This window comes from Platichthys flesus, chromosome 4 (genome assembly GCF_949316205.1).
Source record: "Platichthys flesus chromosome 4, fPlaFle2.1, whole genome shotgun sequence".
NCBI lineage: Eukaryota > Metazoa > Chordata > Actinopteri > Pleuronectiformes > Pleuronectidae > Platichthys > Platichthys flesus.
Window position 1 is genome coordinate 280,469 of NC_084948.1, and position 14,710 is coordinate 295,178.

At 41.0% G+C, this 14,710-nt stretch overlaps 1 protein-coding gene across 3 annotated transcripts in view; it reads right to left on the reverse strand.

Annotated features, from left to right (window-relative positions):
* Positions 1 to 14,710, reverse strand: part of LOC133951805 (neurofibromin) — a 154,431-nt gene that overhangs the window by 41,107 nt on the left and 98,614 nt on the right. For all 3 annotated transcript variants that reach the window (XM_062385986.1, XM_062385985.1, XM_062385984.1), the window contains exons 33-35: positions 7,530 to 7,676; positions 7,281 to 7,427; positions 5,314 to 5,424 (exon numbers count right to left, since the gene is read on the reverse strand). In XM_062385986.1, the coding sequence (XP_062241970.1) occupies positions 5,314 to 5,424; positions 7,281 to 7,427; positions 7,530 to 7,676 (405 nt within the window). The remainder of the gene's footprint in view (positions 1 to 5,313; positions 5,425 to 7,280; positions 7,428 to 7,529; positions 7,677 to 14,710) is intronic.

The window sequence follows — 14,710 nt, forward strand, 5'->3', positions numbered from 1 at the left end:
GCCAGGCAACAGTGAGAAGCAGCAGGAACAAGGTGAGGTTGCGCTCTGAACTGTCAACTAATGCTCAGTTAACAATGGTGTTGAAATTGACTCAACCTTAACAAATATGGCTAATAAGTGAGTAAACCAGCATAAAAAGGTATTTTGTATTGAAAAAGCCATGTAAACGTTTGCACCCCACTTCAGACCTGTTTATAGGGTAGTGTAAACGGCGTGGGCTTTATAGATAATTGGCTAACTTTTTTGAGAAAACCTGGTCTTGTTAGGAGAGACGGCGTTCATCCCACTTGGGATGGAGCAGCTCTCTTATCTAGGAATATTACTAAGTCTATAACATGACAACCCATAGTTGGGACCAGGAATCAGAGCTGCAGTGCTAAACACTTCTCTGCGCTCCCTCTGGATCAGTCACAAAACCCCATAGAGATTGTGTCTGTTCACCGTCCGATTAAATTATTGAAATTAAACAATAATAGAGCGAGAACTCCACACAAAAATTTAATACAAATTAAAACAACCTCTGAAACAATACAGGAAACCCAGACTTTTAAATGTGGTCTTTTAAACATTAGATCACTGGAAAAAAAGGCTCTTTTAGTTAATGAAATAGTCTCTGATTACAACATAGATTTATTGTCCCTCACTGAGACGTGGCTGCATCCTGATGATTATGTCAGTCTAAATGAATCTACTCCCCCCAGTCATATCAATTCACAGGTTCCTAGAGAAATTGGGCGAGGAGGTGGAGTTGCTGCTATTTTTAACTCCAGTCTATCAATTAATCCTAAACCTAAACTCAGCTACAAGTCATTTGAATGTCTGGTTCTTAGTCTTCCACGCCAATCCAGGAACCACCAACAGCCAATCATATTTGCCGTAGTTTACCGTGCTCCCAGGGCTTATACTGAATTTTTAAAGGAATTCCCTGAGTTTTTATCAAACTTAGTCCTAAAGACCGATAAAATTATTATTGTTGGTGACTTTAATATTCATGTTGATAATAATAAAGATTGCCTTAGCGTAGCATTTATTTCAATACTAGACTCTATTGGTTTCAGTCAGTGTGTGCACAAACCTACTCATTGTGGTAACCACACACTTGACCTTGTATTATCGTACGGTGTCGCAATTGAAAATTTAACAGTACTTCCGCGCAATCCAGTTCTATCAGACCATAATTTAATAACCTTTGATTTTTCAATAACTGAATATATGCCACTAATAAAAAATTCATTTTCTAGATGTCTACCTGATAGTGCTGTAGCTAAATTTAAGGAAATAATCCCAATTACATTTAAACCCGTATTAGCAGTAGATATAAACAACAAATTCTTTAAAACCCTGAGCTCCATTGAGATCGACCACCTCGTCGATAGCTCTGCAGACTCATTACGATTAACATTAGACTCAATAGCGCCTCTAAAAAAGAAAAATGTCAAACATAGTAAATTAGCTCCGTGGTATAATTCCCAGACAAATGAGTTAAAACAATTATCAAGAAAACTAGAAAGGAAGTGGCGCTCCAGCAACAATGTTGAAAACCTCATAGACTGGAAGAATAGTGTTAAAGAATATAAAAAGGCTCTCCACAAAGTAAGAGCCGCCTACTATTCAAAACTAATAGAAGAGAATAAAAATAACCCCAGGTTTCTCTTCTGCACTGTAGCCAGGCTGACAGAGAGTCACACCTCCACTGAACCCAGTATTCCTCCATCCCTAAATAGCAATATCTTTATGACCTTTTTTAATGATAAAATTCAAACTATTAGAAATAAAATCAACCATCTCCTGCCCTCAATTGGCACTAATACCCTCCCAACAACAGAGATCTCAGAAACGGCTGAGAATCCTACCCATTACTTAGACAGCTTCTCTCTGATCACCCGTGATCAGTTTACCAAATTAATCTCAGGTTCTAAACCAACAACCTGTATCTTAGATCCCATTCCTACCAACTTACTTAAAGACATTCTGCCCCTAATTGATAGTTTGTTACTTAACATTATCAATCTGTCATTATCATCAGGTTATGTACCACAGTCTTTTAAAATAGCTGTCATCAAACCCCTACTCAAAAAACCCACCCTAGACCCAGAGGTTTTAGCCAATTACAGACCAATATCTAACCTCTCCTTCATTTCTAAAATCTTAGAAAAAGTGGTAGCCAATCAGCTGTGTGAGTTTCTCCAGGAAAATAATATATATGAAGACTTTCAATCGGGGTTTAGAGCCAATCACAGTACAGAGACAGCCTTGGCAAAAGTCACTAATGACCTTTTAATAGCCTCAGATCAGGGACTTGTGTCTGTCCTCGTTCTGTTAGATCTCAGTGCAGCATTCGACACAATTGACCATCAAATTTTATTACAAAGACTAAAACAGTTAATTAACATTAATGGAACTGCCCTTAACTGGTTTAAATCGTATTTTTCTGATCGCTCCCAATTTGTGCAAATTAATGATGAGTCATCTGTGCGCACCAAAGTTAATCATGGTGTTCCACAGGGCTCTGTGCTCGGCCCAATTTTATTCTCATTATATATGCTTCCACTAGGAAACATTATCAGGACACACTCGGTAAATTTCCACTGCTATGCGGATGACACCCAGTTATATTTGTCAATAAAACCTGAACAAAGTAATCAATTAACTAAACTTCGAACATGTCTCAAGGACATAAAAATCTGGATGACCCGCAATTTTCTCTTGTTAAACTCAGACAAAACAGAGGTTATAATACTTGGCCCCAAACACCTTAGAGATGCATTATCTAATGATATAGCTGCGCTAGACGACATTGCCCTTGCTTCCAATGAAACAGTCAGGAACTTGGGAGTGATCTTCGATCCTGATTTATCCTTTAATAGTCACTTAAAACAAATTTCTACGACCGCTTTTTTCCACTTGCGTAATATTTCAAAAATTAGACAGGTCCTTTCACAAAAAGATGCAGAAAAACTAGTCCACGCCTTTGTTACATCGAGACTGGACTATTGTAATTCATTATTATCAGGCTCCAGCAGGAAGTCGTTAAAGACTCTACAGCTTGTCCAAAATGCTGCAGCACGTGTCCTGACAAGAACAAAGAGAAGAGAGCACATTTCTCCAATATTAGCATCGCTACACTGGCTTCCAGTTAAATCTAGAATAGAATTTAAAATTCTCCTCCTCACCTTCAAGGCCCTTAATAATATAGCGCCTTTATACCTTAAAGAGCTGTTAATACCTTATAAACCCACTAGAGCACTCCGCTCCCAGAATTCAAGCCTACTTGTCGTCCCTAAATTCTCTAAAAGTAGTGTGGAGCCAGAGCTTTTAGCCATCAAGCCCCTCGGCTGTGGAATAATCTACCACTTTCAGTTCGGGAGGCAGTCACCATCTGTTCGTTTAAAAGTAGGCTCAAAACCTTCCTTTTTGATAAAGCTTATAGTTAGAGCTAATTAGTGCGCCAGAACGTTACTTGTTCTATTTTATGACACATGACACACGGAGCTTCTCTTTCCAGCTTCTCCTTCCACTTCTCCATCCCTATCCCCCTTCCCCGGAATCCCTTTGCTTTATCACCCGCAGATCCAGGGCCTCTGTGGCCGCACCATGGATTACGGTTTGTGGATCGCGCACCGGGGGTCGCGGTGTTGGATCCAGTGTGGCGGATTCTGAGTCATGTGGGCTGATCGTGGTGCTGGTGGCGGACCCTGTGTCGCGTTGGCATTGGGCACGGGCGGTGGACCAGGACCGCAGTGGTGGCTTGTGATGGGTCCTCCTGGTGGGCGGCGGTGGACGGTGACTGAGGACTGAAGTGGCGTCTGGTCTGGATGGTGGATCGTGGTCTAGATGGTTGCTGAGCATGGACTGTGCTTCATCAATGCTGCTAGAGACTTTGATTATTGATGATGTTCTCCTGCACGTGGCATCTATTGCACTTCTGTCCGTCCTGGGAGAGGGATCCCTCACATGTGGCTCTCTCTGAGGTTTCTACATATTTTTACCCTGTTAAAAAGGGTTTTTTGTAGTTTTTCCTTACTCTTGCTGAGGGTTAAGGACAGAGGATGTCACACCCTGTTAAAGCCCTATGAGATGAATTGTAATTTGTGAATATGGGCTATACAAATAAAATTTGATTGATTGATTGATAGTGCATGTTAGTCACAAAACGAAACATCAGTGGCTCGATCCCTGGCTCGTCTAGTGCGCATGTCAAAGTGTTCTTGGGAAAGATCCTTCAGAAGGGATTTTCAAAAGTACAAACTTTTTGAAAAGAGGTAGCATTTTATGCATATTTAGATTTTATATTAAAAAGGGTTTTTATTGCCTTGCTGAACAAGATATAAGTTACTAGAGTCTCTGACAAATTATTATTATTATTTACTCACTTGGGTTTATACCTCCGCCAAGGCCCAACAGCCTCCTTATGAAACCATATTTAAATTTACTAGTTCTAGATTTTCATATTTTTACGTGCACCAAATTGCACACAATTCATAAGTATCAGTCTCCTAAACATACCATTAAAACCAAAATCCTTGAATTATTCTGAGAAATCAGTTAAATGTTGAAAAATCCCACAATGTTAAATAAAGGGAAAAACTTTTAATTGCACCTGGCACCTGAATCTGCACCAGAATTGAATACGTTCTTCCTTGACTCATAAAGCATCCTTCCACCAAGTTTTGTGTTACCTTGCTCACAAGCAAAGACACTAACAAACAAACTGACTGGGTTATAAACCTAACCTAGTTACCTTAAGTACAAATTTAAAATAAGATTTTGTATGTGTGTAATCATGGTAGTATTCACTAGTTAATGTTAATGTAGAGTCTCCTGTAGTTTATCTTATTGGACTGAAATATACTGTAGGGTATGTCTAATACTTTCTCAAGGTTATATATTGAGGGGCGAAACATTAGAAACACCTGACATTATAAGGTACACTAACACAAGAATACTTTACCAGAGACTCTTTGTATAACATCAAACCATATTTATAACTGTTCAAGTTTACTGCATTATAAGAATACCAAGATGTGTTAGGTACATGTTGACTCAATGTTTGGTTGAATGTTCTAGCCATAGTCAAGGTAACGCAGTATGCACAATTGGCCCGTTTTGGCTGATTTATGTTTCCAACTGATAATGTCTGTGGAGTTTTTCAAACAATGATGAGTTATGCTGAAGCTCTATAACTTTAACACAAATGCAGAAATATGATAAAGCACTGTTTTGCACATCGAAAAATATAAAAAGCTCCAGACAATCCACAACAAAATCAAAATGTTAATAAACAGAAAAGTAAAATGGACATTCATGTCCTACCTGCGAGCCACATAATAGAACACTGGGTTCCCAGTCTTGGATGTTCCAGCCTGGTAGAAGATGTTGAGCGTCTTCAATGCTTTGAACTCTTCCTTCTCATGGACCTGGTGCCTAAAGAGCAGAGACTTTTTATACATAGTAAATAGATTTATATGGCACATTTCTAGCCCTAAAGGAATGGTTAATCAAAAAATAAAATTCACTCATTATCTACACAGCCCTAAGCTAATGGAGGGGTAGTTGAAGTGTTTGAGTCCACATGTGTGGAGTGTCCGGGGTAAACTTTGTTAGACTTTCCAATCCAATTATAGTCAATTGTGAGTCCTTCTTCAAACGTCATAAAACAGAAAAAACATTATATGCCTCCAAACTGCTCCTGTGGTGTAATCCAAGTTGCCAGAAGCCCTGACATTCATATAACATTCATATTCTGACTTATAAGAGGAAACACTGGAAAATCTGTAGTTTTTAGTAGTTCTGCATCTGTGAGAACAACCAAGAGTATTAAACGGCAAAGGTCTAAGCATGTGCAAGAGAAAGGGAGATGCTTAAATGCAATGAGTGATTTTGAAATAAAAAGGTAAAGCTACTGTATATATTACTCCTGTCATTAAAACACTGAATTCACAGTTAGAATATGAAGGAATTCAATTCAATTCAATTTTCTTTGTATAGCGCAAAATCATAAAATCCAAACAGTTCCCACAATGATCCAGCACTTTGGCGACTGTGGAGAAAAAAGACCTCCCTTGTTTACTGGAAGAAACCTCTAGCAGAAACAAGCTCAATGTGGCACTAGGAGGAGAGCTTTCATGTGAAAAAGGTCAAAAATGGCTAACTTCCTGTTTGGTCTAGCAAATTGATCCAGGATAGTTTTGTGACATGTAGTAAAATAAATAATGAATGTGCATAACTAAGGGATGGTTCAGGACTCACCTAATCCAGCCCTAACTATTGGCTTCAAAACAATAGGAATCCATTGGAGGTTGTGGTTCGACAGAAGAGGAGCCTGGTAGCTGAAGGCTCTACCTCCCATTCTACACTTACAGATTTTTGGAACCTCAAGAGAGCCTGTGTTTTGGGAGCGAATTGATCTATAGTGTATGGATAATATGGTGTTATGAGCTCTTCCATATATGAAGGGGCTTGATTGTTAAGGGCTTTATATGTGAGGAGCAGGATCTTGAATTATATTCTGAATTTGACAGGAAGCCAATGCAGAGAAGCTTAGACAGGAGTCCTTTCAGCACTCATGCTCCAGCATTTTCTACAAGCTGGAGTCTTTACACAGACCTGTGACATCCTAATGATAAAGAAATCAATTATCCAGTCTAGTGGTAACAAATGCATGGACGAGTTGGTTCTGCTTGAATTAAAGAATTTGAGTATGCGGGGAAAACACACATATCAAAGTAATAATAATAATGGTTTGCATTTATATAGTGCCTTTCACGGCACCCAAGGCTGTTTGTATCTGTCATAGGACAAAACAGAAGAGAAATAATGAGAAGAGTGGAACATTAACTGAGGCCAAAGGCCTTAGTGAAGAGGTAGTGCCCGACAGATTTTTTTAAGATGTCAAGATTCGGCATTGTGTATTTTGGCCAGAGGGGGGTGCGACACAGAAGTCTCTGTCTCCAAAAGTTCACAGTTTGGTGCTCAGGATGGAGAGCAACATGCTAGATGTAGCCTTATCTTCTCAAACTAAACAAAAATAGGTGAGAAATAATAATTTTCCAACCCACTCATTTAATTCAATGAAGGTAAGGTCTGACAACAGCGATATAATCACAACATCCATTATACATTTAGCAATAAGGTAGAAGACATCAACTAGAGATTGAAAACAGAAAATTAATCTCAGCAGTGATATAAATCTTGACTTACTTGTACAGGGCATGTGGAAAAAAGGGAGCTTAAGAAAAAAGTCAATATGGAGACATGTTACAGGCCAGTAGTACACCAACCTGGTCATGAACTCTTCAAACTTGGAACTAGTCAGGTTAAGACTGGACCAGTGAGTGTCAGCCACGGGTTTGTGTTCAGGGGGTCCTAGGTAGGCTAGCAGGGTTGCCATCTTGTCAAAAGGCCGTCTGCCTACAGCCTTGTGATCTCTGGAAGTCAGATCATAATTCATACCCCCAAACATATGAATGAAGAATTTAGTTTTAGTATTGAGATCATACAGCAAAACACAATAGTATGTTGTCTCTGACCTGTTACTGGAAAGGTACTGGCCAATCCTCTCCTGGTTATTCCACAGCAGGCGGTGGAGGGCCAGCACATTACCATCACTGATGAAGGACAGACTATGATTGACACTGTCACTGGGTGGAGAGTCGGAAGCTATGTCCAAGAAAAACCTGTGGTGGAGAGAGGAGAGGATTAACTCGACCTATAGACAGAAGATACCTTTATTGTCTGGTGCACCACAGTACTATTAACATAAATAGGGTTTTATACACAAGTGACACTGTTGTCTGTTTTCGTGTACCATCTTATTATGATTAATAATTGAGAGTTACATCCGCATTTTAAGGAAGTTTAAACCTCCTATTATTCTAAAAAAGTAACCTAACGAGACTCAAAGAAAAGAAAAAAGACTTAATTTTGATTATGCATCGCTAAATTATTCAAGCAAAACATTGTCCGGTTATATCGTCTCCAATGTGAGTATTTGCTGCCTATTATTGTAAATTTAATATATGACCAGATAAAATCAACCTTAGATGAAAACCAGCAAATCAACAAATCTTCTTAAAGTCTGAGAAATTGTGATCAATACTTACAATCCTTTCATTTAATGGATAGTTCGTCAACACACATCCAATAATCCAATAATCGTTGTATCATCAAATAATCATTCTGAATGGTTTCATATTCCCATACTCTGGATGTGATTAAAAAATATCTAATTCATAAATGGCACAAATATGAGTTCTTAATTATCAGTAGCATCAGGTTCACTCAGCTAACCTCCGATACCAAAGAAAACGATTGAATCTGTAACATAATGCTGCACCATCATGTCACTGTCATAGTAGCTAATGCAACTTTACTTCTGTATCAGTGTTTGTATTTATTCATAACAGACAATGCTGCCACCAAGAAATAAAACATCAACCCATCTTCAGCCCTTATCAATAACTAGTACAGTCAGAATTTTCTACATTTTTGTGCAATTTTTGTAATTAAGTATTGAATATTGTGCATGTATATACAGACAAGATCAAGAAATGCAGCTCAAAGTGATTTCCATACAATAAATACGGCTCAATTAGTGGGAACACTAAAATCACACATCGATCTTGATGAACAAGTTATTCAAATCAAATCAAAGTTTATTGTCACATGAAACACTGACAGCATCATCAGACCAGTGAAATTCTTGTGACCTGGCAGGCAACAACAACGCAGTAGTTATAGTAGCATTACAAGATAAAAAACATACAACAGGGCAACAATTTAAATTTAAAAGAAAGGCTAGCAACAGTTTACAGGGTGAAGGAGTGAGGAATATTAAATTAAATAATATGAATACATTTGTAGTAAGTATGAGTGGGGGAGCAGAATGTACATGATAACTGTTCAGTGGGTCACATGTTGTTTGCTCAGAAGCCTTAAGGCCTGGGGGAAAAAGCTGTTTTTGAGTCTGGTAGTCCGTGCTCGGATGCTCTGGTAACGCCTGCAAGACAGCAGCAGTGTGATAATTCCAAAGCCTGTGTGGCTGTGGTCCTTTATGATCTTTCCTGATTTTCTCAGGCATCTTGTGTTGTAGATGCCTTGCACGGAAGGGAGATGGCAGTCGATGATACGCTCCGCTGTCTTCACCACCCTCTGCAGGGCCTTGCGATCAGCAGCACAGCAACTACAAAGACGGTCAGTAGTGCAGCCTGAGAGGATGCGCTCAAAGGTGCACCTGTACAAGTTTGTTAAAGTTTTTGCAGCCATGCCAAACCTCTTGAGTCTCCTCAAGAACTAAAGGCTTTTTTGGGCAGTTTTGACCACAGAGTCTGCTTGTTTGGACCAGGTAAGGTCATCTGTGATCTGTGACACCGAGGAACTTGAACTCGGGGACTCTCTCCACTACAGCTCCATCGATGTGTATCGGACCAGGAACCCCCCCCCCCTGCACATTCCTGAAGTCCACAATCATCTCCTTGGTCTTGCAGACGTTAAGAGACAGGTTGTTCTCAGTGGGTCACATGTTGTTTGCTCAGAAGCCTTAAGGCCTGGGGGAAAAAGCTGTTTTTGAGTCTGGTAGTCCATGCTCGGATGCTCTGGTAACGTCTGCAAGACAGCAGCAGTGTGATAATTCCAAAGCCTGTGTGGCTGTGGTCCTTTATGATCTTTCCTGATTTTCTCAGGCATCTTGTGTTGTAGATGCCTTGCACAGAAGGGAGATGGCAGTTGATGATACGCTCCGCTGTCTTCACCACCCTCTGCAGGGCCTTGCGATCAGCAGCAGAGCAACTACAAAGACAGTCAGTAGTGCAGCCTGAGAGGATGCGCTCAAAGGTGCACCTGTAAAAGTTTGTTAAAGTTTTTGCAGCCATGCCAAACCTCTTGAGTCTCCTCCAGAATTATAGGCTTTTTTGGGCAGTTTTGACCACAGAGTCTGCTTGTTTGGACCAGGTAAGGTCATCTGTAATCTGTGACACCGAGGAACTTGAAGTCGGGGACACTCTCCACTACAGCTCCATCGATGTGTATCGGACCAGGACCCCCCCCTCTGCACATTCCTGAAGTCCACGATCATCTCTTTGGTCTTGCAGACGTTAAGAGACAGGTTGTTCTCTAAGCACCATGTTCCCAAGCCCCTAACCTCATCTCTATAGGCGGTCTCATCGTTGTTAGTGATAAGACCCAGGATGGTAGTTTCGTCTGCAAATTTCAGGATGATGTTCTCACCACCTGGGGTCTGCTCTGGAACTCCATCAGGCCCAGATTACTTGCAAGGGTTCATTTTTTGATGCTCTCGCCTCACATCAGCCACTGTCAGGGACAGAGTGAAGTCGGCTCAGTCCTCGGCCAGTCTTGCGGCTGGAAGGATGTTTGTTGCCTCAAACGGTGCGTAGACGTTGAGGTCATCAGGTAGAGAGGCGGCAGGCTGATCATCAATGCTATTTTTCAATTTATAGCCTGTGATGGGTCGCAAGCCACCCCACAAGCGTCGGGGGTCAGAGCTGATGTAGTTGGATACCAGCTTGTCCCTGAAGTCTCTTTTTCCATTTCTGATGGCCCTCCATAGGTTACATCTGGACTTCCTCAAAGACGTCGGGTCACCAGAGTTATAGGCAGAGGACTGTGCTCTGAGTTTAGCACGGGCATTACCATTAACCCAGGGCTATTGTTTTGGGAAAGTCCTAACACTGACCATAGGGACGACACCATCAACGCATTTTGAGATATATGCAGAGACAGTGTCTGTGTATTAATTTATGTCACCATCATTTTCAACACAGAACATCTGCCAATCTGTTGTTTCAAAGCAGTCCTGGAGAGTGCTGATGGATTCAGCACTCCAGCGTTTATCTGCCCGAAAAACACTTTTTTCCTGTTTTAGCCGTTGTCTGTAGGTTGGGATGAGGATAATGGAAGTGTGATCTGACTTCCCAAATGCGGGGCAGGGGAGGGGTTTGTAGCTGTTCCGTATTTGCGAGTAACAATGGTCAAGAATCTTGTCACCCCGGGTGTGAAAGTTAATATGTTGATGATATTTCGGCAAAACTTCCCTCATATTAGCCCCATTGAAGTCACCAATAACAATAGAGACTGCCTCAGGGTGTCCATCCTACAGTGCTGAATTCCTGAGGAAGGTAAAAGGGGCGGACTTCTATCAAATAGCAGCTCCAAGTCTGGTGAGTAGCGTGCTGAAAGCGCAGCAACATCTGAGCCCCAGCGAGAGTTCACCATCAAGTATACCCCTCCAGTTCTGCTCTTACCCGACTCAGAGGTTCTGTCCTGACGGTAGATGGAAAAACCGGCGGAGTGACGGCGGAATCAGGCACCAGAGGATCCAGACAGGTCTCAGTGAACGCCAGCAAACAGCAGTTTGCAATGTCCCAGTGGAAGTTAGTCCGTGCGTGTAGCTCGTCCATTTTATTGTAAAGGGATTGAACATAAGCGAGTAGGACTACAACTAACAACTATTCTAATAGTCGATTAGTCATCGATTATTGAAACGATTAATTGACTAATTGGATGATGAATGACACAAATTCTTAATTGCTCTTATTTAGCCAACAGCTTTTAAATTTAGCTTTAGGTTGTTAGAGGCATGTGATGACTGAAAATAAAGACAATCAATACGATGTCAAACCTCCTCCTCCTCAAATGCGCGGGTCCGAAGAGCGGACCAGTGTACAGCGGGTCCGCAGTACACATAATGCAGGTAGTTTTTTTCGGGCCATGTTGAGGTTGAAGTTCTCCCGAACTATTGACGTCGCGATGCTGTTGCAGCGGACACCGCCCTTGGCTAATGTTATGTCACTACTGCACATGCGCGACTTTCAGAGATAGGAAGGAGCGAGATGGCTCACTCCTCAGCTATTTCCATCAGCACCTCCGGTAAAACAACGTTTAGTTCATCTGCACGGCACGAAAAACATGACGTAACCAACGACTCATCGACATGTATATCCGTCGGCGACTAATTTTGTATTCGAATTTTGTCGAGCACGTCGACTAATCGTTGCACCCCTATAAGCGAGTAGAATGCTTGGCAGGGGGGAATTGCAGCATTTTGTCGGAGATCTAAACAGGATACCGGCGTGCTTCCCTCTCATCTTTGTCCTCTGTCATTTTATTGGTAAACAGATTGGCGGTAAGACAATGGAGCCAGAGCAAGCACTCCGGTAAGTTGTGAAAAACTCCGTATTAAGTGATGAAAGAATTTCCAAAAGTGCTAGTCAATCATACTGTATGAACGACACTGCAGTTTGTACAATAAACAAACAAGAAAAAATGTAATAAACATAAAACTGCATAGTCCATGCATAATGTATTATTATCTTTATTACCGTGATGATATATTTGTTGTGTCTGTAAGTCTCTATCTCCACACACCGTGCTCTACTAATTATCTATAGCTCTATATAAATGTCTGTGTAAATGCACTAGATTGTGAACAGTTACTAAAAAGAAAATAAATCACATGAAAATCAAAGCAAACAATTTAAATCACAGGTTGATCACTCCAACTCATAATCTGACTCAGTATCCCCAACCTGAATATATGGATAAAAGAAGCATGCCTCAGCCATGGAATGCATTTTATTGACAATTAGATTTTTTTCTGTAAACACAAGGATAGCTTTCAGCCTGATGGTGTACATCCAAACCTCACCATGTAATAGCCAACAGTACCAATGCTGAAGAATTCATTCCCTCCTATTTATCCTTCCTACAACGCACGCTCAGTGTCAACGCAGCCGCAGCTAGCCCAGACGTGTGCAGATGCTCTGGCCTGCAAGTGCTACTTGTAGCCCTAGCAGTTATTTTAAATATTAACTATTACATAATGCTTTTTAACAAGAAAGTCATAGTAACTCACGCACAAACTCCAAAGTAAACACCGCACACACCAGAAAAACACACAGCACACTGTTTTCATTATGTCTTTTGTATTTTCAAACTGCCTCAATTTTTTTACTTTAGTTTATTACTAATTAATGGCCTCACTCATTTAGTCATAGTCTTTGTCATTTTGACCCCAGCCACATACTCTAGTTTCCACCCAATCCCCTTCCCCCTCTCCAAGGAAAAAGAGAACATTGGGCCTAAAGACTGCAGGGTTGGGGGAAGTAGTTTGTGGTTCTTACCTACAACTCCCAGATCCCTCCCCAGGACTGGGCAGAGCCGACGAGGTGAGGTGTCCCCCCCCTTATTTTCAAGTTGAGAGGGAGGGGTGCTGGGAGGGTGGTGACAAGCAAGGCTCCCCCATTTGTATTTCTTTCCTATTCTTGTTTTTGATTCCAACTGTTCCCCCTTGTTGCTCGCTAACACATGCAACAAAATTACATAACAATAGTCAATGGAAACCAACATCATCAATCCAATGAGGGCTGGATTCAAAATCACCCCATAAATCAAAGGTTGATTTAACTCTGGATTAGGGCATCAGTGAGCTCCTGGACAGTCTGTGACGAAACATCCCACAAGTGCTCAATTGGATTTAGGTCAGGAATCGTGAAGGCCAATCAAGGGCATCAATGCCTTCATCATCTACGAACTGCCTACATAATAGGACCACATGAAGCCGGGGATTGTCCTGCACCAGAAGGAACCCAGGGCCTTCTGCACCAGAGTAAGGTCTGACACTCGGTCTGAGGATTTCATCCCGGTATCTAACACAGGGGGTGGCGTTGGCTATGACAAGGAGGTCTGTGCGACCCTCCAAGGATCGTTTATGCAGTCCAAAGAAGACTGTCATTTTGTTTGTTAATGTTTTTATAGCTGATACCTTCCTGTCCTTTTGTTTACAGAATAAATGGATACTGGATTTTTTATTTTAATTTTTAGTATCAGCATTTGGCCTGTTCTTGGTTCACAGGAAAACTTTAACTTAAATTAAAAAAATATTAGCACTTTGCCTGTCCTTGGTTTTAAAGATGTTTCTTTGTTTTTGTATCAATAGTAGCCTAATATGAAGCAACGTTTATTAAAATACATTTTTGAATGAAGTATCTGTCTTTATTGTCTTTATTTTCAGTCATCACATGCCGTGAACAACAGCAAGCTAAATTTAGAAGCTGTTGGCTAAATAAGATCAATTGAGAATTTGTGTCATTCATAATACGATTAGTCTATTAATCGTTTCAATAATTGATAGATAATCAACAATCAGAATAGTCGTTAGTTGCAGCCCTATCTGGCAGTGCTCCTCCTGTTCCTCAAAGTAGCAGATACTAGTCCTGCTACTGGGTTGACGCCCTACAACAGCCCCCCCATTGTGTAACGGCCGGTCTCGTGGTAGTTAATCCATGCTCTTGAGTGTGCTGGGAGACACAGCAAACCTTCTTGCGACCACAGATATGGATGTACCATCCCGAAGGAGCTGGACTACCTGTGCAACCTAATAGGGCTGCAGATACTGCCTCATGCTACCAGTGGTAACAACGAAACTAGCAGAACACCAAACCAGAGAAGAATCAGTCAGGAAGGAGAGTTAAGTTGTCCGTGGCCACCACATGCAAAACCATTACATTTTTGGCACTTGTCTTGCTATTGCCTCTCCAATGACATAATAATTCACAATCAGTTGTGCTTCCTAAATGGACGGATGACTTTTGTTATACTGTGACGATTAAGTGTTCCCTGAAGTGTTTTAAGCAGTGTATTTGTAAGCTATTTATTAGAATCTTACTGTTGCATCCTATTGCTTATCTCACCCCTG